At 31.0% G+C, this 26,942-nt stretch overlaps 1 protein-coding gene across 1 annotated transcript in view; it reads left to right on the top strand.

Moving 5' to 3' along the window:
- LOC123303113 (tyrosine-protein phosphatase 99A-like) overlaps window positions 1-26,621 on the top strand; it is a 36,089-nt gene extending 9,468 nt beyond the window's left edge. The window contains exons 2-11 of the mRNA XM_044886212.1: window positions 14,221-14,501; window positions 16,895-17,151; window positions 18,751-18,890; window positions 18,951-19,151; window positions 20,222-20,436; window positions 20,513-20,638; window positions 21,749-21,915; window positions 23,189-23,783; window positions 24,448-24,719; window positions 25,382-26,621. Coding sequence (XP_044742147.1) covers window positions 14,221-14,501; window positions 16,895-17,151; window positions 18,751-18,890; window positions 18,951-19,151; window positions 20,222-20,436; window positions 20,513-20,638; window positions 21,749-21,915; window positions 23,189-23,783; window positions 24,448-24,719; window positions 25,382-25,904 — 2,777 coding nt within the window. The 3' untranslated portion in view covers window positions 25,905-26,621. The remainder of the gene's footprint in view (window positions 1-14,220; window positions 14,502-16,894; window positions 17,152-18,750; window positions 18,891-18,950; window positions 19,152-20,221; window positions 20,437-20,512; window positions 20,639-21,748; window positions 21,916-23,188; window positions 23,784-24,447; window positions 24,720-25,381) is intronic.
- Window positions 26,622-26,942: the final 321 nt, after the last annotated feature.

The following is a 26,942-nucleotide window of genomic DNA, read 5'->3' as shown; positions in this document are numbered from 1 at the left end:
TCTTATATGGTTAAGTTATAACATAATTCACCATCAAAATTGAAAAATATATTTTTTTTTTAAATTTGTGTCCCCACTACTGTGCTCATACATTCTTAATTAGTCGAGCACAACGGGTTCTTTTGTTTTCAATAATTTACTAAGGTTTTAACTTTAATTTAAGTTGTTTTTATTTTTTTTAATTTCCACCGACTCGTTTTGGAGAAATCTTTGAAAACATACCCATCTACCGTTTTCTCATAAAACCAATGTTAAATAATCGGGCAATTCAACCTAAAATTTAGACTTCAATTTACTCCAACTTCAAATAAAAAATTTTCAAGCCTTTTATTCAAAATTGTCCTGGCGGTCGTACATTCTTAATAAAAATTAATTTAAAAAATCCAAAATTCCGGCTGTGTTAAAGATAACAATCGATTGAGTGAGTTAATTGTTTAAATACCCTGTATGCATCATTTTTTATACATTAGAGGAGTTTAAAAACCAACACAATTAGGGCGGTTTCGTCCGCCATTTATTAGATTTTCGCAAATAGCGAAAATTTTAGAAAGTATTCTTTAAAAATTGTTTCATTTCATAAAAATGTTTCACAAAACCACAAGTTGAAGCTGCTTGCAAAATTCAACTACCCATCTTTTATAGTATTGGAGAAAAAGGAAGCCAAAGTTTTGATCTAATTTGCGCCCTCACGGGTAAACAGTGATGAAAAAAATGATTCAAAAAAAAGTTTTTTGAATTTATTTATAAGGAGCATTTTTCATATAAACTTTTGTTCTATCTCTAAATTAACAAGATGGGTCCGACGGACCTAAGACCCAATTGATCTATACTGCTCATTTACGAACTCAATCTCACTTTTTTTGCCCTGAGTACGCTATAAAAATTTCAGCTTGACATCTCTTTGCGTTTTGAGTTATCGTATTAACAGACAGACGGGAAGACAACAGGAAATGGACTAATTAGGTGATTTTATGAACACTTATACCAAAATTTTGATCAGATAAGGAATTTTGAACAAAATCTGTAAAAAAAATTTTAATAATTTGAAATGTGTCAGTTTTAGTTGACTGGTACAATTTAACCATTGCAAAAAGTTCCTTCTTTGATACCGAAAAGTTTTTTGATTGACGGGAAAAAAATTTTTAATGTAGCAATTCTCAAGCGAAAACTTATTCTTCTATCTACTCGAAATTTTATTTCATTCTGTAAAAAAATGGGTTTACGAGCATTCTACCTTGAAGAACGAGATTATGCATAGAAATCGAATTTAAAATTTTTTTTCGGTGGATGTTCATTTTTCGTTGATTTGGGTAAAAATATCAAAGTTTGATAAAAAAAAAACGATTCAATTAATGAATCGACATTAAACATATTAATTAATATTTATTTAAACGAATTTAAATCTGAATTAAACAATTGTTAATTATTAAATATAATTATTTAATTAATTAAATTAAACAAATCACAAAAATATTGAAAATATATCATTTTTGATATTATTTGCTTACTCCACTTTAAATAATGTTATTAGTATTAATTATTAATTAATTAATTATTAATTAAAAACGAATTAATTAGATAAATTAGGATAAGTTTATATCTAATTTAATTGATAATATTTGTTTTGAAAATTTATGATTAAGGACTTTTTGAAAATTGATTTGAAGGGTGGATACAGGGGAAAAGCATACTAAGTTACTGAATTGTAAAAAAATATGTTTTCTCTTAACGTATTCGCCCCGTGTGTGAGTTTTATTGGAGGCTTTTCCATAGTAACGATACACTACTTTAATTATAGAATTGTATGGATGCATATATAATTGTATGAATTGCATTTATGACTTACATTGAAAATTTAATATTATTATCTCACAAATTTAAATAAATAATTATGATAATTTACATTTGAAAAATAATATTTGTGCAATTTGATTTCACAATTTTTAATGCATTAAGTTTAATTAATTAGTGTTTTTCAATAATTTTAATTTAACATTTTCTATAACATTAACATGTAAAGATCTGCAAATTAGTCATAAAAGCCTCCTTTATCGCCATAATTTTTAACTGGAAGCGCTGGCATCGATTTTATTGTCCCTACCATGACTACGCACAAAACGAATAGGTAACAGTGACCTTTTGAATAAATTTAAAAAAATTCGTAGCGCAGGAGCTGCGTTAGCTAAGCAAATTCCTTCAGAAATTGAAAAAATAACACATTTTTCTTAAAATCGAATATTGCATTTTAAATTTTTCAAGAGTTTTATTTCCAAAACTAAGTGTCTAGAGAAAAAATTACAAGAGTGCTTTTGATGATGAATTATGTTATAACTTGACAATATAAGACGGTTAGTAAGCATAAAATTTTTCGATATCTGGAGTAATTTTCAAAATATCGATAATTGAAAATTTTGTTTAATTATTAAGGTTTCAATATTTCGAAAACCAAGGCAGATATCGAAAAATTTATGTTATTTTTCGTCTACATTCATGAAGTTATAACAAAATTCATCGTCAAAGTTGAAAATAATTTGCCTACAAATAATTTAAACTACAAGTCTAAACTTACCTTGGCGCTAGTACTACCTTAACAAGTCTCATGATTGTACACCCTTAAGAGTTTATATCTTAAATATCTATATTAATAAAGATAGATGCAAGTGATTTGAAGACACTCCTGTGTTTGTGCGTCTGTGTCGCAGTGCGCTATCATATATGTATGTACTAGCCGTTACTCGCCTATTTCGCTGCGCAAAAACTGATAGGGTATTAAATATTTGTGTTTGTTATAAATTTATATTTTTTACCAATGTATATTTATATATAAATAGAGAGAGAGAGCCAGTGTCCGCGACTTCTCGTGCGTACGCCGGATTTTTTGTCCAAGTTTTCATCTCTCTCTCTCTCTAAAATACTACTAGTCGCAGAAACAATAAAAACGGTCAAAGTTCAAAAAAAGTCGAATTTGAATGCGGTTTTCGGCATTCGATTCGTCAGAGCGTCAGGAAATTTTTTAATTAATTTATAAGAAATTTAAAATATACAATTTGCATAAATAACATGCATTTTAAATTAACCGTAAATATACTAAATTCACAATTCGGTTAATAGTGATGAAAATGATTCCAAACTTGTAACTCGGGGGTTTTTGGGGTAACTGATTATAAATATCGCGTCAGAATTTTGGTCTCCGAGGTACCTGATGCCCAGGGTAAACGTTGTCCCCGTCGTCTCCCAGAGTTTTCGTAAAATTCTTTATATTATCGGCCCAAACTCGTTACTCGAGGGGTTTTTAATAACTTCAAAATATTCACGGTTGTGGGGGCATAAGTTTAAAAAATATATTTTTTCAATTTTGATGGTGAATTATGTTTTAACGATATGAGACGAAAAGTAAGAATATCATTTTTCCATATCTAGTGTAATTGACAATTTTGTTTAACTATTCAGCTTTAAATATTTCGAAAACCAAGGCAGATATCGAACAATTTTAATCTTATTTTTCGTCTACATTCATGAAGTTATAATAAAATTCATTATCAAAGTTGAAAATAAGATAAAAATAATTTCTACCCTAAATCTAGCCTGCTCGTATATCTCTTATACAAATGGAGACACTTGGTTTTTTCTTTTCTATGTCCTTGCTAATATGTTTACATTCTACTAAAAAAATTTTTTAATTTGTTTTCATTCATTCCAAGTGAAAATTATCAAAAACTTTCAAAATATGTCGTATTTTGAGATTTCTCTACAAGAGCAATTTTATATCGATTTTTATTAATGTTTTGCTGAAAAATTTGAATGGATGCATAACTGAAATTGTAACCACATATTCTTTGATTAAAAGTCTATCTACAAAAAAATGTTGAGCCTTTAAATCAAACATTGTTGTCATGCTCATACATCCTTAGATAATACAAAAAAAGCATTAAAAATTAATTTTTTTTCTAACTGAAATTAAGTATGTACTATTAATATATAGGTACTAGCTTGACCCGTGGGGAATTCCGCTCCCGTAGTTAGCGAAACCCATGACTAAAAACAACAAACAACAAATTTCGTAGCAAAATGGTGATAAAAATCAAAAATTCTTAAATTAATGTTAGGAGAACATGTATTAAGAATAGTAATTATGTCTAGAGTATTAGGAGAGCATCTGTAAAAACTAACATGTTTGCCTAATAATGATTTCAGTATTATATGTCACGAGTATTAGGAGAGCAACTGTAAAACTAACATGAAATTTATGATATTTTTCGTTAAAATTATTTCTCTTGCGTGTTTTTTCCTAAGCGGTACATTTTTTGTCAAACCCAGACATAATAAGCTTAAAAAGAATTGGTGAATCATGGAATTTGATAAAGGAATAACGAAGATAAGGGTAGGACAGAATAAAACGAGATATAATATATAAGATATTTATTATTTAATTTTTATATACAACGACATCTATGAATACTAAATAAAAATCAGCGTTATTACCTAGTAAATGAAGTGTCACCTATGAATACTTAATGAAATTATTATCAGAGCTTTGATCTACTTCCCCGTACAAACTCTTATCTCCTATTTCACCTCTTCTAGTTTTATTATCGCGACAAAAAGTAACCTATGTCTCTCTCCCATCTAATCTCTATACCGAAATTCATGAAAGTTGATTTGGCGGTTTAAGTGTGAAAATATTGGATTTTAGCACTAAGATGTCAGCGCCACGAGTAAAAAAAATGTAAACTATTTTCGTTTCAATCAGCTGATTATTTCAATGATTAAAGAGGCAGAAGATATATGCTTTATTATACATTTTAATGTGATTTTATATAAAATTTTAAAACAAATTTTGGACCTAATTTTATAATTTTTACACCATGTTTCGTCCCAAGTTTGTAACGCTTAAAAATATTGATGCTACGAAAAAAAATTTGGTATAGGTGTTCATAGAATCACCTAATTAGTCCATTTCCGGTTGTCTGTTCTTCTGTCTGTCAACACGATAACTCAAAAACGAAAGTAGATCAAGCTGAAATTTGTATAACGTACTCAGAACGTAAAAAGTGAGGTCGAGTTCGTAAATGAGCAATATAGGTCAATTGAGTCTTGTAAACCGTTATAGATAGAACAAAAATTTAAATGTAAAAAATGTTCCTCGTGAAAAAATAAACAACTTTTGTCTGAAACATTTTTTTGTTAACATCACTGTTTACCCACGAGGGCGCTAATTAGGTGCAAATTTTATAGTATATATTAATATGAGAACATCAGTTATGTGTGTGTGGCCATTTAAGAGTGGATATCTTTTTTTATTTACGTGACGTCAAAAAACAAATGACTACGTCATCAACACTGTCTATACATGGTATTTCAACAATTAACTCAGTCAATTGTTTGTTTTCACTTGTTTGTTTTTGATTTACATTTTGAACTTTTAAATGTGTATACTTTTTTACTTTTAATTTCATAGTTGTGTGTGTTTTCAAATGCATTTTTTTAAATAAAAACAATTATTTTAATGTTTTATTTGTGTTAATAAAAATTGTTGCAATTAACCTTTATTATATGCTTATGACATATGCGTATAGTTTCAAGATTCTAAACAAACATTTCCGTTAGATTTATGTATCAATGGGCGTTCTGAAAATAGTTCATTTTTCCATCACTAGATAGAGTCTTTCTTAGCATTAAAATCCAATAACAGACAGACAGAGTTACTTTCGCACTTAAAATAATAATAGTTTGGATGTGTGTGCTAGTGTTAATTAATGAGTTGATTAAATCCAATCATATACAACATCTACATCGATGCTAATACTGATGCTAATTAGTAATTATTATGAATGCCACTATACTCTATTATTGAAGGTTATTAAAACTCATTTACGGTATTTAAAACTATATGAATAAATGTGTGACATCATCTATCTATTTTTTACAAACTTAAAAATTTAAGGTATTTCTTGCAGCAGGGTATTTGCAGTTTAATCCAAATAATCTGCGAAACGGAAGACAAAATTGCTAACAGGAAAAAAAAATACGTTGTTATAGAAAAAGAAAGCAAGTCAAGAAACAGAGGTTTTTTTTTTGTTTACGGCTGATGAATGTCTAAGTTGACCGACCTCGTTGAGTCGACCGAAAAAAAGTAAAAAAGAGGTTTTCTTGCGATTAAAAAAAACTTCAATACAAAAAATTAAATGGGAAAGTTGTAGATCTCAAAAAAACCTACCGATTGACGTATGGTAAGTCCGATTTCGATGCGTAGATGCCGAGAAAAAATGAGCGAAAGTTGTCGTATTTACATTTGCTTATAACTTTTTTTCTTTTTCGATTTTAAAGTAAACAAGAGAAAACAAACAATTGACTGAGTTAATTGTTGAAATAACATGCATAATCAGTGTTGCTTTCTTTATCATATAACACATATACCTATTACATGTGACACATACATAACTGATATTCAAATATAGTACATTCCCGCCTAATTGGCGCCCTCACGGGTAAACAGTGATGTTTTCGCAAAAATGTTTCAAACAAAAGTTGTTTATTTTTTTATAAGGAACATTTTTTACATTTCAACTTTTGTTGAATCTCTAACGGTTTACAAGATGGGTCCTACGGACCCGAGACCCAATTGACCTATGATGCTCATTTACGAACTCGACCTCACTTCTTACGTCCTGAGTACACTGTAAAAATCATCAGCTCGATACCTTTTTTCGTTTTTGAGTTATCGTGTCCACAGACGGACGGACAACCGGAAATGGACTAATTAGGTGATTCTATGAACACCTATAGCAAAATTTTGTGCGTGACATCAATATTTTTAAGCGTTACAAACTTGGGACTAAACTTAGTATACCTTGCATATTACATATATGCATGGTATAAAAATGACACCTGTCGTGAAAATTTCCCTGTTGGTCGAGGGATTATGGTAGAGCGGTTTTTCGGGACTTAATCTCTTCGTCTAGACTTATTCGATCCTGATATTTTAGCAGCAAGTGAAATTTTTTAATTTTTGATTCCGAAATCGGGCAACGAAAAAGTGTTTTTTTTTTTTTAGATGGGTTTTTCGCGATAGTCAGCAAAACTCATAAAGCTCTGAAACTTGCACAAGTTACTAATAAATACTTACTTTACTTTAAAAAGAACATTTTGAAATTATTATCTTTCGTGAAACAACGGCTATGATCCCGTTAAAATTGAGTGTTTCTGCATCCCAAAAAATTTTTTCGAGGGCCGATTTCGGCATCATCATATCATGATCGAAGAAGTCTAGGCGAAAAGATTAAGTTCCGAAAAACCGTTCTACCATAATCCCCCGACCAAGAGGAAAGTTCTTACCAAAGATGTCTTTTTTGATTTACCATTACCTGTTTACTCGTGAGAGCGAAAATTATGCGCAAATTATATAGTATGTATTATATGGGAATATCAGTTATATATGTCTGACATGTATTTTTGTGTAATATTACAGAGTAATCAACACTGTCTATACATGGTATTTGAACAATTAACTCAGTCAATTGTTTGTTTTCAGTTGTTTTACTTATTTTAAAATTTTTCGCCGGTGCTATTTTTTGGGAAAAATTTTTGTTTTAATTTATTATTTTGATACTGCATAAAATAAAAATTTTAATATATATTATTAATATTTGGTGATATTATGATATCATTCATTATATATAATCTAAGGAATTTTTTACATTTCAAATTTATGCGCACAATACGTTTTAATATTTCCGATAAACAGTATAGACAGAAACAAAATTATGATAATAAAAATTATTAAATCAAAACATTCAGGTAAATTCTTTAGAATTTTTTCCAGTGTACGTTTAAGTCATAGTTCAATCTATTGAAATACAGTCTAACTTGGTTAAATGGGATCTGGATAAGTGAGAAACCTCCATAACTGGAATTCGTGCTGAAATCCCAACACTTTGGCATTGAATTATTTCTGTTAGTGGGACGAAGCAAACCTCTGTATCTGGGATTCGTTCTTTCGATTTTATCGACATAGTTACCTCTATAACTGAGGCAGCGAGTTAATTTTATATGCATTAACCTCTGTAACTGAGAACTGAGATAGCATCGTTTTGTTTGTTTACTATCTTATTCTTATTTTTCCCGCAAATTCCGGACTTAATAAATTTTGAGCCTCAATGACCCTTAGTTTTAGATTTGCTTTGCTATCATACGATTTGAAAAATTAAGAAACGAAGACTCAAATCGTTATCAGTGCGTGAAAAACTGAAGTTAATATCCGTGTATGAAAGTGGGAAGACATGCGATGAAGTCTATGTCGAATTTAATGTAACTTAATTTTACTCTTTGTATAATAATTCAGAATTATTATTAATTTTTTATCATTCAAAGTTGGCTGAAGAAATAATGAATCATATAGGTTGTCCTTTTCAATAGGATATTTCTATATAAAAGAATCTAGAGAGTGTAATAAAAAAACTATCTAAAATATTAAGACATTCTTGTAGTTTATAATAATACCATAAAAATATAAGGTTGTCGATGATATAAAAACAAAATTTTAATTTACTTATGAGTTCACCGAAGATCCATCATTTGATGAACAGAAACGACTGTAGTTAGAGTATTGATGATTGAAGAGCGATATCTATATTATCAAATATATAAGCAGCACTTGCACATAATATATTATATATTTTTGTAGTTTGGTGGTATTGTAAAACTAAAAATAACACATTATTTGACTACAAAGCATGTATTTGGTTAATATGTATGTACCGTGCAATAATCCAAAACTTTTTTACAATACTGTAGGGAAACGAACACCTTAAATAGCCAATGCTATACTTCCTTCCTTAATTGATTTATTTCGATTAATTTTTTTTAAGTAGTTTGATAATGTTATCAGCACAATTTTCTATAATTTGATGATAATCAATCATTCAGTGAATAGTTTTCCCTACTTTCTGGTATGATGAATAAGAAAACTGTAAACGATTAAAAAAGTTATTTCTGAATAAAAATATTTGGTATTCATTAAATTCTTTTTTTACTCTTTTTGATTCTTACACAAAATTTTGTCAAAATAATCGGGAATACGTTATTTGTAAAATATTCACAAATCGTTCTTTTGTCAATAGGGTATTATCGTTAGTCAAAAATAAATCATGAAATTTGAAAAAAGTTAAAATTTATGTAAAAATATACTTAAATATTCTGATTTCGAGTCATAAAAGCACATTTTTCTTTTAAAACATTAAAATTAAAAATCGTAATTTTTAAACTGTATATCACGTGACCTAAAACGCGAGTAAACCCTGCTGTGATGTCATAGCGGTATGAGTCATAGACCATCAGTTAGTTCAGTGTAGACAGCTGGGTATAATATATTCATAGATAATAAGTATTTATATTTATTATAATCAGATGTCTATGAATATATATGTCACTTATTTGTGTTATTTCGTATAGTGATACCCATATTACGTCATCAAATTGGATGCCCGCGTTTTTGACAGTTTAAAAAAGGTTTAAAATTTAAGTTTTTGGCAAGAAAGTGTGTGTATTTTTCCGAAATAAATTTTTGGTGGCATTTTATTAGCAAAATCAACATTTTGAAGTACTTTTTCAAAAATAGTGGAATACCCTATTACCGTGAAATTCATGTATAGCATGATACAGCTCATAATGACTAACATGTTTTCACAAACAATAGTCACATCAGGTTAAGCGATATTAAGGGTGTATACTTTTGAAATGAATGTATAACACACTATTTCATATAACCACATACATATCTGTATCAGATTTTTATTTTTTTAAGCTATGTTCCACTAATTCGATCCTTTTGTAACTTTAACATGTAATAGCTAACTAATTAACAAATAAGATATATTTTTTTGGTAGCTGTCACATTGGGGTTGGTATAAAAAACCACCCCCGAAAAATTTACTTCTTTTTTTTCACAGTTTCTATTATTTCAAAAATGCTAAAAAAATTCATTATAATTAGTTATTGAAACAAATACCACGATACTCGAAATAAAATTGTATATTAAGAAATTCTATTTAAAAAATACAACTAAAAACATACAACGGACTTACATGTCGCTAAATATCGATATTTCGATTGCAACGCAATCATCGTCAGTAGCAAAATTTATTCGTATAACACATTACAAACATTTTACACAAAATTAACAATAAACAAAACAATACCAACAAAACAGTATAGATTTACAAAATATAAAAATTATCACAAATTTGAAGAAAAAATTTCTCAATACCACCAAACTTTTTGTAAACATTTCACAACAAATTTTTTAGTGGGTTTGAAAAATTCTTTTATCGACCTTAATTTATATCTAAAATTCGGTATCGTTTGTGAGATGGGCGTGTCCAAGTTCGCCATAACTGACGAGAATTGTTTTATGGCTTGACCTTAAATAGTTGTCCATTTTATCAATTCAGAGTCAGGTATAGGACCTATATCCCAGTTCAGAGTCTTATTGCCTGCTTTATGGATTAAAATGCTTTCGTAAGCATCTAAACTATTGTGATGTCTAACTGATTTAATTAACTTGGCAGGTAGAATTTTGTGTTCTGTATTTAAAACATGGTCCGCAATGCAAGATTTCTCGATTCGATTATTCTTGACATCGCTTATATGTTCTTTTTCGCGGATTGACATCTGTCGCTTGGTCTGCCCCAAATAAATTTTAGGACAATTCGAGCAAGATTTCGAGTATCGTGGTATTTATTTCAATAACTATGTCTCAACTCGAAGTCAACAAGAATTCATCCTTACATTATAATTAGTTTATCGATAGTCATGTACAGTTGCAATTTCATGAAGATATTTTCAATAGGTACCGAGAAAAAAAAATTTTACGTTCAGGGTTGTTACTCCTATTATTCCCTTACTATATTGGTTAGGGGTGTGAGATTAAGTGTAAAACAATAAAAACAAGGTAAGAATCCTTCATCAGCTAGACCCTTTAGACCAAGAAGTGAATTTGAAATTTTATTTCCAATTCCTAAATGTTTAATTACGTGTTACTTAAAATATAATATTTACTAATAAATCATAATTGTACAAATTGTTTTATGTCAATTTTAATAAAAATGGCTTCTGGATTTTCCACAATAAAACTAACTTATTAATTTATTTATAATATGATTCATGATTGAAGGGTAATTTCAAAATATACATTGCGTTCATTTTTAAAATAATCACGGTTTTATATTGTAAAGAGTGCATTCTCGCAAAAAAAGTTTCCCACAAAAGTTGTGCCGTCCGCTGGTGGAAATTACACATATCAATTTTTTCATTTGTAAAAAATTTTGAGATGAAAATAATGTCAACGTAATTTTTACTTGAGAAAGCTAACAAACTCAGAAACTGGAATAATCTATTAATCAATTTCTTTAAATGGATCCTCCACAAAAATAATGTAAAATAAAAAAAAATAAATTTAAAGAAATAAAAAAACAAGACTGCGTTAAATAAAAATTGAAAAGAATATAACGGCTTTAACAGTCGGGACCCATTAAATTCTAGACTGACTCAAATATTCCCAATAATGGATTCCGACCCTTAAAGTCGCTTTGTAAACTACTAGACTAGTTTTTTTCTTTTCTTTTATTTAACACAGTCAGGTTTTTTTTGATTTTTAAAATTTATTTTCTTTGTTTAACATCTTTTAGTTAAGATTTTCAAATACTTATTCAATGATACCCTGCTTAACATTCGCCGACTTTCATTTTCAGTCTATGTATGTACTTTTGGTCTTTTATGGTGCTCTAGAGATCAAACAGGTGGACCGATTTTTATGTTTCTTACGTCAATCGATTTGTCTATTTTTATTTTTTTCTTTTTCACAATATGGCATCTGTTTGTAGACATATTGAATTTTCATTACTTTCGTGTGAGTGATTGACGCCAGACTCATCAAAATCGGTCCACGCGATTGGTCTCTACAGTGCCGCAAAGATACAAACATACATACACATATGCGTAGTCTGGTAAACATAGTACCACTCCTTTGCGTCACGCAGTCGGGTAAAAATACAATCAATTGGCCTGATAATTCTTTAAAGGATTGTCTATATAATTCTAAGTAAAGGTTTCCATTGCTTTATCGAAAAATAATAATATGTTTGTTGTTAGTCGATTTTTCGTTTCAGGTTACGATATTTCAGAACATCAAAAGTGTTTTCTTTACAAAAAGTATACTATTATGTAATGTGTATTGCCTATATTGAGTGATATTTAAAAAATAATAATGAATCCAAGTATTCATTTCTAAAACATCAATCGATAAAGGCAATTTAAATTACATAATTGTACAATTTTTGCAGAGTAAATCGTTTTGATATCGTGATTATCGTAACTTGAAAGTAATTTAAAAAGTGTTCTTGGATTGTTACTCGAAAACGTGTAATTATTTTTCGCTGGATCAATGATAAATTTGTTTATAACCTCAAAAAAAAAATTCTCAAGTCAATTGACAGTATTTTTTTGCATTTTACACAGGGTCTTTCAGGACAATTAACAAAATATAAAAAATGTCATTGAATTTCAAATGCAATTTTTTTTACTTAGCCTCCTTAGTTTTCAAGAAATTTGTATTGAATTTTCTTATTTCGATATTCATGAAATTTTCCTAAAAATCAAAAAAATTGTTAAAAAATTTTAAATCTCGATAAAAAAATTACACAAATTTTTTAAAATAGTTTTTCCATTTTTTTGACTCAAACGATGCTTCTAACGAAAGTTGCATACTATTTAGTTTCGGATATTCGTGGATATACAGTTTGAGTCACGGATCGAGAATTTTCTCTCACGTGATTTCATCCTGGGATCCACGGGTTGGCCATACTTTTAATGAGGTAGACCCTGTGATCTTAAAAAGCACGGATATCCAAAGCGAGTGGCAATAGCAGCACTTTTTTAGGTTTTACTAAAAGAACAAAAACTAATATTGTCGGGAATAAAATTTTCCGTTTAAATGAAACAACTTTTGTAGAAAACATTTTTTCTAAAATTGCAACTTTAAGAAGATAAATGTGTGATTTGCTTGAAACTGAACAATCCTATATATATAAATGTTTAGCAAATAAATATATTTCGAGTGTTAATTTGAATTACAGCTCCATCACCTCCTCTTAATCTTACCGTGGTCGATGTCGAGCAGTCCGCTTTGTATTTAGAATGGCATGCGCCAGATAAGCCGAATGGTGATATTGTTGGATATAGAGTTTACTATTTACGGGCAAATTATACAGATGTTAGATCATTTCGTATTAAGAAATTTGAGCCAATTGTTGAGTATACACTTACCGATTTAGGTTTGTATCTGACCAAATTTCTTTTTTGCATGTTTTTTTTTTCTTTTTTTTTTTTATATACGTAAGTAGTTTCCAATGTTTTTTCCATTGTTAAATGTTACGAAACTAAGCTAATACCAGACCAGTTATTTCCCTAAAATAATTTGCATTATTAGAAAATTTTGTATATTATAAAAAAAGCCGCCGAATTTTTAATAGAACACATTAAAATCGATTTATTTGAAAGATTTATGCCGTTTAAATAAAATTTCGAACATATGGGTTGGTTCAAATACAGCGCAATATGAAAGTACAATTTTTAACCTCTTTTATCGAGTGACTGGGACTAAACATCCACGAAGATATAATCAAATGGTGTTAAATAACATGATTGCGGTGTCCCGTATGGCATGTTTCGGCGTAATTTGAGAAGTGAAATTATGGTTATATAGAAATTTAATTAACAGCCTGGCCTGAATCATTCTCGAAGACATGTTTCGATTATTTCGACGTCCAAACAATATTTTGTCGATTAAATCGAAAATTGGCCTTTCATATTGCGCTTTGTTCGTTCCAGCCACGGTGCCCATATGTCCAAGTTCTATTTAAACATAAACAAAAAAAATTTCGCACACTAAAAAGAGTTTGAAAATAAATTTGGACAGTTTGTCTAAACAAAGCATAATTTAGCTATTAATTTGGTTGTAGAAAAGTGTCGCCATTTTGAAAACAAACTTTAATAGTCTTTTCAACCAATGACACAAACATTAAGATGGCGGCTTAAAAAATCAAAACAAAATTTTCCTTCTTGAAAATAATACTAAAACATATGATTTGGAATTTTAAAAATGACTGGTCTAATTATGTAAAATTGGGCATGCGTTTTGACTAATATATTAATGATTAATTTTAGCGCCAGATACCGAATATACGGTATTTGTGAAAGCCTTCACAGGTAAAAATGAAGGCGATAAATCGGAGAGTGTAACGGGACGAACGGATATAAATCCACCACCTCCACCGGAAGTGGTCAATGTTAGTTGTTTACGTGAAGATGCGTTATTTGTACAATGGAAGCGACCGCCCAAATATGGCCAAAAAATCTTAAAGTATACAATCAGTGTGATGCGACCGGAAATTCCATCGAAACCATTTGAAATCGTTAAACCTGATTGCGATTTGAATATGTGTTACGTAAGTGATCAAATTTTTTTCCTTAAGGTTTACTAATCAGCAATGAGGGATCTAAAAAGCCAATTATTTTTTGTAAAATAATTATTTGTCTCTAATTTCAGTTTTGAAAACTAGTAATTTTAAAGTTTATTATGAGAAAATTCATTGATTGTAAAGAATCGCTATTGAATTTCGCACGACGAATGAATAAGTTCAAGAAGTTCCGTGTCCGTCGTTATTTTATTTTCCGTAGGAAATGATGAATTTATTGACAGAAGGATATTATCGAATGAACTAACATTTCCATAGTTTTTCGAGAATTGTTAACCCATTAACTTCAATGGCAATGAGTGGGGGCAAGTTGCTTTATGAAGAATGGGAAAAGTATGAATTGTAGGTACAAGTGAAAATATAGAAGATAGAAAGCGAAAATTTATTGTTTTTAAATAAGAACTATTTTACCATTAATTTACCTGAAAAAAAGGCGTAAAACTAGAGCTAAATTTTGGGGAGTCACTGGAATCCTGATTTATACGGAACCGCGAGACGGAACCGTTGACTTCTTTTCTCCCCCTTTCATCGTTTGGGCGATTTTTTTATAAAAACTTGTTGGCAAAAATGATTTTATTTAGTTTTTGTACCCTATATATGAAATATATAAGAGTAAATTAAGTTTAATTTCAAGTTTGTAACGCTTAGAAATTGATGCTACAAACAAAATTTTGATAGAGGTATTAATCAAAATCAACCTTATTAGTCCATTTCCGTTTGTCTGTCCGCTAGCACGATAACTCAAAAGCGAAAAGAGATATCGAGCGAAATTTTTTTTAAATCGTGCTCCGGGTCATAAAAGTGAGTTTGAGGTCGTAAATTGGTAGCATGGATTTATTGGGTCTTGTAAACCGCAATTGTTTCATATAAAAAAGTAAACAACTGTTGTTTGAAACATTTTTTCGTAAATAACTTTGTTTTCCCGTGCGGGTCTAAATTAGGGTAAAAATTTAGTTCCCTTTTTCTCAAAAACTATAAAAGATGGTTAGTTGAAATTTTTCCAATAACTGAAATTTTGAATTCAGTTGAATTTTACTATTTTAAAGCAAGTGGATGCTTTAAACCATTTTTGTGAATCTTTAGAAGGGCTGCCCCAACACGTATCGGTTGTTATTTAAACCCATGGCAGACTAGAATTAGATTAAAACTTCTCAATCCAAACTCACATCTCATAAGCAGATGGGGGGTATGGTCACTAACTAGCTCTCAGTTCTTGTGCCATCCCCGATTTGGATAGAAAACCCTGGAAATTCGTTATGTGGTAAATTCCAGCAAAGAAGATATGGACGTTTGATCTAGTATGCATTAATGTTAATCTCGGCAAAATTCATTGATTTCATTTAATTTTAATCCTTCGAGATCAAAGGGTCTGAAGTAGAGAGCACTCATTAACCGGTGCAAATTTTTCACAATTCTAGGAAAAAATTGAGATGAAAAACTATTGGCGTTCTACGCCAAGGATTTATTCATAAGATAAATCTCTGCCTTCAGAAAATGAGTTTCACTTAGGGAAAACACAAAAGACTTTCAAGTTTGGGGATAATATGTTGAAAATAAAATTTCACCATTTCTTTTTCATTTGGCACTCTAAATATCTTCTTTTGCGACTATTTCATTTTAAATCGGTTTGTATTTTAGTTAGAATATTTTCTGGTGAGGATATCGGAGATTCTGACCTCGAAAATTAATAATACTAGCTCGACCCGTGCGGAATTCCGCTCCCGTGCTGCCAATACCCGTGGCTAAAAACAACAACTTAGTTGTTGAAATTAGTATTAGGAGAACAGGTTTAAAAAGTATTTTATATAAAAATAGCTTAGTTGTGAAATATCTGTTGTTCCGACTTAATGATGTCCTCTGTATTAGGAAAACATCTATAAAAACTAACATGTTTGCCTAATAAACGTATTATTGTAATTTATGATATTTTTTCGTTCAAGTTATTTGCCTAGCGTGTTTTTTTCCTAAGCGTTACATTTTTAGATCGTGAGTATATTTTTCGTCAAACCTAGACATAATAAGCTTGAAAATGACGGGTGAATCATGAAATTTGATAAAGGAATGAGGAAGATAAAGATAGGATAGAAAAAACTTGCTAGAGTAATAAGATTACAGGAAAAGATTCACAATTTTCTATTCACCTTACCCAAATTTAGGTTTTGGAAATCTAAATCACGATTGTGAAATTGTAGAATTTCTTGAAATTATTTATTCGACAAATTCCATACCCAACGATAAAGTTTCCCGTAAGAAACTTTCATGAATCTAATCCCTAACTATTAAAATTTATTGGCTTTTTAAATTTCCCAATGAATATTCGCAATATCCTTACATGTTTTATTAAATTTTTGTATTTGATTTAGGTGGATATTCCGAATTTAACAACAAACACAATGTACGAAGTACGAATTCGTGGTACATCGAATAGCAAAATCAATCCAGATACGCAAATTGATGGTGAATTTAGTTTAGCAAAACGAATATGTTTACGGCCAAATTGTGAGAAGAGCCCCTTAGCTGCTGAATTACCTGATGAAGGATATTCAATTGGATTTATTGTGGCTTGTATATGTGGAGTATGCGCTACGTTATTAACAATCGCTGCCTTTGTACTTTGGCGGTAAGTGTTTGTTTTATTGGAGATCTTTTGAGAATGCTCTTGCCGAAACTGAGTGTAATTTCTAAAGAGTCAAATTATTATTCATGAAATTACAGAAAAACTAATACTGATTTTCTTTACATTACTTACGAACTCTCAAGTTTTAATTTTCCTTTTAACGAGAGGAACCTACTTTTGACACCGAAGAGTAAATTTGGCCAGAGTATAGATAGAGAAAATCAAATAAGATTCCTAATGTAGAAACAACATTTGCCATCAAAAAATATCATCTATTAAAAAAATAGACCTTTTTCACATTTTTTTTCCTTTTTTAAATGAAAGTAAATGTCTCGATGGATGGGCCAATTTTTTCCCCGATTTTTTTTTGAACAATTTGACCGAGGAAAAAAGCATTGGCGAAAACGATCCGGAAACTCATGAAGTTATACGAATGGCGCTGTGACGCCAGTTCTTCAGTTGACTTTCACTAATTATTATATACGGATTGCCAATGAAATAAACCGGCAATGACAAACCGGACAATAGTGACGATGAAAAATCACGTATTAAAATATATCGAGCGTGATTTATGCCTCTGTGCCCGAATACTACTTCAAAACAACAAAAATAATTAAACAGGTAATCAAAACATTTGATATCGACAACTTGTAACTGTTCTTCTTTCTCGTCAACAGTCAGTGCAATGGTGATTTTCTCGTTTGACAGAAACCCACCCAATTACAGTGTCTCCATAGCTCTCCCTCCAAGACCTAACAATTGTTTTATGAAATTTTATTATTCACTTTTTTTTTTAGAGTGTTACGTATTTTCTATTAAAATTAGTACTCACAAAGTTGCTTTTATTCCATGAACTTCAGGTGCATTGAACCTGTTATCTTGCACTAAATGCTCCTACCATAAATAGTTATTTTCAGTAGATTTCCAGAAAGCTCCTTGCGCGTTCAACCCAGACATACAATTCCTTTTTTGATCGATATTAACTATTACCTGAAATTATGATATTATCACCAACGGTCGCCGCCTCTGTTACAGTTTCATAAATGTAAATCCACATAATTACTGATTAATTAATTTGTTAGAAAATATTATTAAATTTTCAATGTAAGCCATAGAATTATATGTCTATCCATAAAATCATATGACGATTACAACTCTTCCAACTTTTTGAATCGTTATATCTCAGAAACGGTGGTTCTTAGGAAAAAAGTATTGGGACATTTTTTATATTTAATTATCTGATCTACATTTTTCGTCTGAACTAATTTTATGATAAAACTTACCGTTTCGCTAAAAATCCGTTTTTATGATTTTTGACTCGTAAATTTTTTTTCACATCTCGGATCGATTTGAACTTCTTAGATTCCATTTATGATGGTATTTTGATCAATCCTACCAAATTTTAGACGGTTGTGAATTTTTGTACCTTCGGATGTTTAAATTAATCGGATAATTAATACATACAAAGTTCTAAAACAATCAATTTAAATAATCTTGCATTCAATTGCTCGGAGAACCGCAAGATCGTTCTTAAAATAGATATAACTAGACTTCTAATTAAGAATATTTAGTATAAAATGGTCCTAATTCTATACAATTTAGTCTCTCGAAATCCAGGAAATGTTTTCATGCTGCCTACTATTATCTCGAAGATCCTGTATGTGCTCCAGTTACAACAACGGCCGAATGGGAATCCGCTCCACGAAGTTTAGCTGTGGCAGCTCCAGAAGAAGTTAACAATGGTACGTTAAAATGTCCGCGCATACTAACAAGATTTTATGGATATCTTTGTGGTTTCCCAGGAACGGTAAATCGTCGTGGTGGTGCAATACCAATTGGTGAATTTGCTGAACATGTTGCAAGTTTACATGCGGATGGTGATATTGGTTTTAGTCGTGAATATGAAGCAATTCAAACCGAATCGTCACAAGATGAATTCCCATCAGAGCATTCTCAATTGCCTGAGAATCGTGCTAAAAATCGTTATTTAAATATTACAGCTTGTAAGTATCAAATTATTTTAAATTTCAAGTAAATGAGTACATGGATTTCTGTTAATACTACCAGGTCTAAACTTGCTTTTTTTTACTAATTCTAATGCTTTTTTTTTCTTAATCTTACCCTTCTAACATTTCAATATTTCCAGTTAGTTTGAACTAACAAAATTAATTTGTAAAAAGTATCCCAAAAATAGCCCGTTGGAAAGTGTTTCTAAATATTGGCACGATCAACTCGAAATGGCTTCCACGGAATGGGAATTTTTGTTTAAAAAACAAAACACGTCGGACGACAATTGTTGTTCTGTTCCAGGGATGGCGAGCCAATGGCTTACAAGAAAATATTTTGGGCACGCCGCCGATCACAAAGTTCACTATGAAGTATTGTATTAAGAATGAACGCAAGTGATCTTAAGAACGCTTTTATCAAAACTCAAAAACGAAAAGAGATATCAAGCTGAAAATTTTATAGCGTGTTTAGGACGTAAAAATTGAGGTCGAATTCGTAAATGAGCAACATAGATCAAGGTCTTGGGTCCGTAGGATTCATATTATAAACCGTTAGAGATAGAACAAAAGTTTAAATATAAAAAAAATGAATAACTTTTGTTTGGAACATTTTTTCGTAAAGATCATTATTTGTTCTTGAGGGCGCAAATTAGCTTAGAGACATTATATAGTATGTATATACAAGTACTTATTGTATATATTTTAAATTTATACGTTACATATATTCTATATGTGCGTTCGTTTGTTTATCTTTCTTTACTTACATGACGTAAAACAACAAAAGAATGCGTAATCAACGCTGTATATATATGGTATTTTAACAATTAACTCAGTCAATTGTTTTTTTTTACTTCTTCATTAGTCATTTAGTGTTAATAATTAATTTGATTTAAGTTTCGCGTGTAATATAATTTATAAATTTAAAAATAACTTTTTTTCAATTCCGAGATTCACACTGACGAAATCTTGGCCATAAAGCTAGTCAATTCATATACTCTTTTATTTGAGGTATAAGTATTAAACCCAAGCTTCAAATATTTTATCCTAAAAATTTTTTTTTTTTCTAGATGATCATACCAGAGTTCATTTACTACCGATTCCAGGTCAGAAGAATGATGTCGATTACCTAAATGCAAATTATATCGATGGTTTTCAATGTACACGCGCCTATATTGGTACACAAGGTCCGTTACCATCTACGTTTGAATGTTTTTGGCGTATGGTATGGGAACAACGTGTAACTATTATCGTAATGATAACAAATTTATCTGAACGGGGACGAGTGAGTGTTGTATAGATGTTTGTGATGGACATAAATGATTCTTGATGTTTTTTCAATGAAGTATTCTAATTTACAGAAAAAATGCGATATGTATTGGCCTAAGGAGGGTACTGAAACATACGGTATCATTCAAGTACGTAATGTGCGCGAGGATGTTATGGCAACGTATACAATACGAACTTTACAAATTCGTCATCTTAGGGTAATAATTTTTTTTTAAATGTTTAATTTAGGGTTTATGCATTTAAAATTTGCAAAAGACAACGCACCAAATACATTTTTTTCTGAATTTAGTCAATGGATCTCGCTATCTTTTATATGTCATTTTTAAATTGAGTTTTAGTGTAATTCTGGGAAAAACTATTTTAAAAGATATCAAAACATGGTGATCTCTGATGATCCCACTTGTAGGGCCTGTATGAAAGGCAATGAAACCTCCATACATATTATTTGCACGTTCAGAAACTTACAGGGCGTCAAGTTTAGAATATTTAGATCCAAAATCTTGAATCTATCAAGGTTAGGTTAGGTTAGGTTAAAGTGGCTGCCCTGAGGTGGGACACACTTAGACCATAGGGTCCGTTGTGATACCGAAAAATGGTGGGCCATTCCCGGACACTACTCTATGAACCATTTGGAGGTGTTAAAGAACAGCAGGGGTGCTTTGACGTCGACGGAATTTAGGTCGGAGAGGTCGTCAAAGAGAGGCTAGCTCAAGTAAGTCCATCTCCTCATGGCAAGACCTGATCAGTGACAGAGAAGATGAGACATTTTCTCCTTCTCCTTACTACTGTGACAGCTCCTGCAGTAATCGTGATACATTGTGAGGCCCAGACGCGCAGCATGCCTGCCGCCCAATCAGTGTTCTTAAATAGCAGCAACAACTTCGCTAACAGAGGCCCTTGGAAGGGATATAAGATCTTCGGAACGCCTATATCTGTATTACAAAATCTATTTTTTTTAAATTGTTACCAATTTAAAAAAAAAAAAAATATTTGGCACAAAATAATGGCAAAACATTTTTGGCTGGTTCAAAAATAGCACCGATACACCTATAGAATATAAGATTGTAGGGTTATTTCCAAGTTAATATTGAAAACCTCTGCGATATTCTCACAAAGGTTCAAATCAAAAAATTCTCAAAGGTTCAAATCAAGAGAGCAAGAGAATCGTTTAGCGACTTCTCATAAAAAAATTAGTTGGAAAATATATTCTGCAAAATGACGCGGGAACGATGGGTCACTCTACCCATTTTCACAATTAGTGGATGGAACTATTTCAATGTAATGACTCTCAAATTATTTTTGTTCAGATTAAGAAGAAGAAGGCAGCTATGGCGGAGAAGTACGTATTCCAGTATCATTACACAAATTGGCCGGATCATGGTACGCCAGATCATCCATTACCCGTATTACATTTTGTAAAAAAATCATCGGCAGCAAATCCCCCAGAAGCAGGTCCAATAATTGTACATTGCAGGTAAATATACATTTTCTCTTTAAACCTCTTTTACTAGCAGTCCTATTATGCTCTCATGTCTCAGTGATGGCTCGGAGGATCTCCAGCAATCGATCCTGCGAGGTGCAATCCCTGATGGCTTCGCACAAAGCGATCTAATACCCACGAGCAGCTCCAACGCTGAAGAACCAAGGTGGGTGTTGTTGTTTAATCTTCACACCGCCGTGGACTCTGTGTGGGAATGTTCTCGTTTTTGTATTTTTATAATTAAGTGAGCTGGTGGTCGAAATTTTTGCCTGAATTTTAACTTATAACTGAAAAAAAAGCGAAAAAATCATTTCAGTTATTACAAAGCTGCTGAGTTTGGTCAAATATAAAAAATAATATGTTATTGTATCATTTTATTATTTCCGCTACTTTTTTAAACGATCCAAAAAAGTAAAGCACTTAGAAATAATCATAATTTTTCAAAATTTGAAATTTCAAACAGGCATATCTATGCGAAAAACATTTGAAAGTTTGTACTTTCTAATTTCTAAATAAAAGAAGTGGGAACGACAAAAAATAAACGCGGCACCCTGGTTGACACAAGTCCGGCCCTTGTAATGATCTGAATCAAAAATCTGCGATCCCAGATCCATACATTAGACCTTCTTCTACTTCATATGCAATATCTTGCAAAGTTATTTCTGCTAACCGAGCTGATAATTCGAATTTTGAAAAGTTCGTTAAACGACATATTTTTAAGAAAAATGATTCAATGCTCGTGATCCAGTGTTTAAAAATTTTAATGTCTAGATTTTCTAAAAATAATTTACGATGTAAGTTCATTGCAAACAAAAATTCAATTTACTTTAAAAGACAATTTTTTGTATTATTTTCACCGCTTTTATCGTTCAATAATTACGCAAAAATTTGTCTCATCTTTGCAACCCTCGATAAAAAGCAGTAAGGGCGATATACAATTTTGGAATCTAATTCAAAAACTAGAAGTTTTCTATTAAAATGTAAAAAATTCTGATTCTATACATTTTCGCCGATATGATCAATTTCAAATTTCGGAAAAATTTGTATTTTTCAAAGTATTTTACTTTTTTTGGGGGAATATTGTAGTTATCATAAATAAGAAACTTTAATAACAGTGGCGAAAATAGTATGAAAATACTTTATTACCAAACTTTCTAGCTATTTTATTCTTTCTTACAATACCTTCATTAAAATCATATGCCTAGAAAAACGACCAGCTCACTAATTTGTATTAGTTAGATGTTAATCTTTGTCAATTAATTTATAGCGCTGGCGTCGGTCGAACTGGTACATACATTGTCTTGGATGCAATGCTAAAACAAATTAAAGCGAAGGGTGAAGTGAATATTTGGGGTTTCCTACGACACATTCGTACACAACGTAATTTTTTGGTACAAACTGAAGAACAATATATTTTTATACATGATGCATTAGTCGAAGCAATTTCAACTGGTACTGAAACCAACATTAAACGAACTGAAATCACAAATTACGTAATGAATTTACAATTACCCGATGAATCGGGTAATCCATGGAAGGCATTACGTCATCAATATGAATTAGTAACAAATTTTCAACCAAGAGATTTTCATTTAGTATCGGCATATAAAGAGATTAATGTACCGAAGAATCGTAATCAAGGTTTTGTACCAATTGAACAGTGGCGTGTACCATTAACGGTTAAACCTGGTGTGGAAGGATCCGATTATATTAATGCAACTTGGATACAAGGATTTCATAGTTTACAAGAGTTTATTATTACGCAACATCCATTACCGCACACAGTACTTGATTTTTGGCAAATGGTTTGGGGTAATAGTGCTCAAACTGTTGTCGTCATATCACCATCTAACGAGGTACGTGTTTACGTTTATTTTACCATGGTTTTAAGTGGGGCTTAGATACGATAAAAGTGCGGGCTGACCATTCGAGAACTCGGAATAATTCCCGGTGGACCGGTGGTGTCAGAAATAAAAAGTGAGCCCAAAAATTAAGAAAAAAGATTTTGTATATTAAAATTTATCTGTGTATTTATTTGATGACAATCAACCTTAGTTTTTTTTTATCTGCCAGCTGTTCATTATACAGGTTGGGTCATTTTAACCTATAATTGTTAATAGCTCGTTTTGTAGTTAACCAATCAAAAAATAACTTTAAAAAAATTTGCAGAGTTCTCTAGAACGGAAGTTATACCACTCTTAAGACACTCTCCTCGAAAAAAAGAACGCTAACTTTTTTCACGATTTTGACTGATTGGCTCATTTGAAAGAAAAAAAGAAAACGGTTTTTTAATCCTGAAGTCTAAATGCATAGAATGAACTAGAATCAGTTGAAAATATTAAAAGTTAGATTTTTGGTAGACTGCGACTAAGGCTACAAATTTATTTTTTAAACGCACCAAAAAAGAATCTATTTTTTTGAACCCATTACACGGGAGGCCTCCTTAAGTGCTTTACATATTTTAGGTCGATATTTTAAAACCAAATTATAGATTGATAAATAATTTTATTGCTTGTATTTTTAAAGGACTTTCCTGATTTCTGGCCATTACCTGGCGAAGATTTTGATGCAGGTACACATCGTGTAAAAATGACAGGAAATCATACAACGGATATTTATATGGTCCGTGAAATAACAATTGAATCATTAGAAGATGATTATGAATTGCATGTTCGAGTTGTGGAATGTCGAGGCTGGCCACAATCAGTACCCAATGTTGCCGCAATATATGATTTACCCACCAGTATTCAAACTAGTCTATTAGAATTTCAAAATGGTCCATTGGTCGTTGTGGATAGGTAAGTTGACTATAAGTTTATTAAAGTTGAAATTATTTGTACCTTATTTTCAATTTTGATGATGAATTTTGTTATTTTGTTGATTTTGCTACAAAAGTTTATAAAATCACTTAATTAGCCCGGTCGTCCGTCTGTCGTCTGTCCATCTGTGATCACGATAACACAAAAAAAAGATACCAAGCTTGTAGCGTGTTCAAGGCGTAAAAGTGAGGTTGAGTTCGAAAATGAGCAGCATAGGTCAATTAAATACAGGGTCCGTAGGATCTATCTTGTAAACTGTTAGAGATAGAACAAAAATTTAAATGTAAAAAATATTCCTTATAAAAAATGAACAACTTTTGTTTGAAACATTTTTTGTGTCCATTTTCTCCAAGACTATAAAAGATAGACAGTTGAAAATTTGCAGATATCCACAACTAGTGGTCTTGTGAAACATGCTCGATAATCTAAAATATTTCTAGAATATTTTCGAAAACCAAATAAATGGCTGTTGAAAGTCCACCATAATTGTGTCGGTTTTGTCTAATGTATAAAAAATAATTCAAGCATTGCTATTGAACACTTTCTATACAGGGTATTTCAACAATTAACTCGGTCAATTTTTTGTTTGCACTTGTTTTTGACTACTGTATTCATAATTTAATTTTGAATTATTAAAATAGGTATGGAGGTGTGGAAGCAGCGACCTTTTGTTGTCTATCAACAATACGTAAACAAATACTTCACGATGGTCATGCAGATGTATACATGTACGCGAAATTATATCATCATAAACGTCCTGGCATATGGCAAGATGTTGACGATTATCTACGATTACATGTAGCGCTACAAACAATTAGTCATTTATTACCAATTTTACCACCTCCAGATGTTTACGCACAAACAAATGGCGGTTGTGTAATACAACCTGCCTCACCAACAATAACATCCTCAGCGAGTACGTCAACCGCAGCAGCGTCAAGTGCCACAACGAATTCCATAGCTCCATCTGCCCCATCTACGTCGGCTGTGGCAACAACTTCAGCCGCAACAACTACTACGTCGGTTACAATAACACCACCTCCTCCAACGACAATAGCGTCGATAGTCACATCCTCAAATGGTAATATACAAAGTGAAGTAATTGAAATACCTCATACATCATCGGCAATCATTCACCATCATCCTAGAGATCCGCCAGCGTAACATCAGGTGCAAGTGACGTATGTCTAAAGTGTGTGAATATGATCCAAATTCATAATCTAAACCCCTTTAAATCACTAAAAATATCGTCGCGCTACTTTTTAGAATTGAGTACCGAATAAACTAAATCGCGACGAGGTTTTTCTGTGATACTGCGAGAATGTGTGAATGTATGAGGAACGAAATATAGGCATACTCACTAATTTATGTTTTAAACAAAGAGAAAAAAATAATGGCTTTATACCAAAATGGATGCTATGAAATTGAGGCAAAATTTATGTTTTTAATTTTTGAACGTAGGTCAAATTTATTTGTATGATATTTTTTTTAAATGCACTCTCAAAAACACACAGAAGAAAATGGCGATTTAATGCCAATTTTATTTTAGATGTGATATTTTATCAAGGATAAAAGAGGTTTAAAAGTCTCCTAAATAATGAAAACGTAGAATAAATATGAGTTCACAATGTCTAATTTTGATCGAGGAATAGTTGGTGAACCACGTGAAAGATCGTTTTCAGAATATCTTCAAAGTATCATTTGAAACATTACGTTAAGTATCGATCAAAATGCACAAGAAGTTTTTTTTCTTAGATGAATATATAAGCATTTTAGGGATTGAATATGTTTAAAAAAAGATCAAATTCTGAATCGAAAAATTCGTATTTTCATATCTTCTTAATAAGTTAAAATAAAGAGTTATGGAAAAATTGTAGATTGCGTCAGATATTTCGCATGTTGAATATTCTTTAATTTTGTAAATCATAACCTCTACGTAATTTCATATAAATTTATTTTTTAATTTACAACAACGTCATCTGCATTTATTAAAATTAATGAGTTATTATTAATTATTATCACTAAAATTATTACAAAATTAAAAATTATGACGTTGAAAATTGCAGAGTGCAAATATACAATCCAGTAGATTGCACGGTGCCAATATGCAATCCAGTAGATTGCACGGTGCCAAGAGACAATCCAGTAGATTGCACGGTGCCTATATACAATCCAGTAAATTGTACGGTGATGATGAATTAC

Source organism: Chrysoperla carnea, chromosome X, assembly GCF_905475395.1.
Source record: "Chrysoperla carnea chromosome X, inChrCarn1.1, whole genome shotgun sequence".
NCBI lineage: Eukaryota > Metazoa > Arthropoda > Insecta > Neuroptera > Chrysopidae > Chrysoperla > Chrysoperla carnea.
Note: the sequence above shows the minus strand (reverse complement) of the source record. Positions and strands in the feature narration are given on the sequence as shown.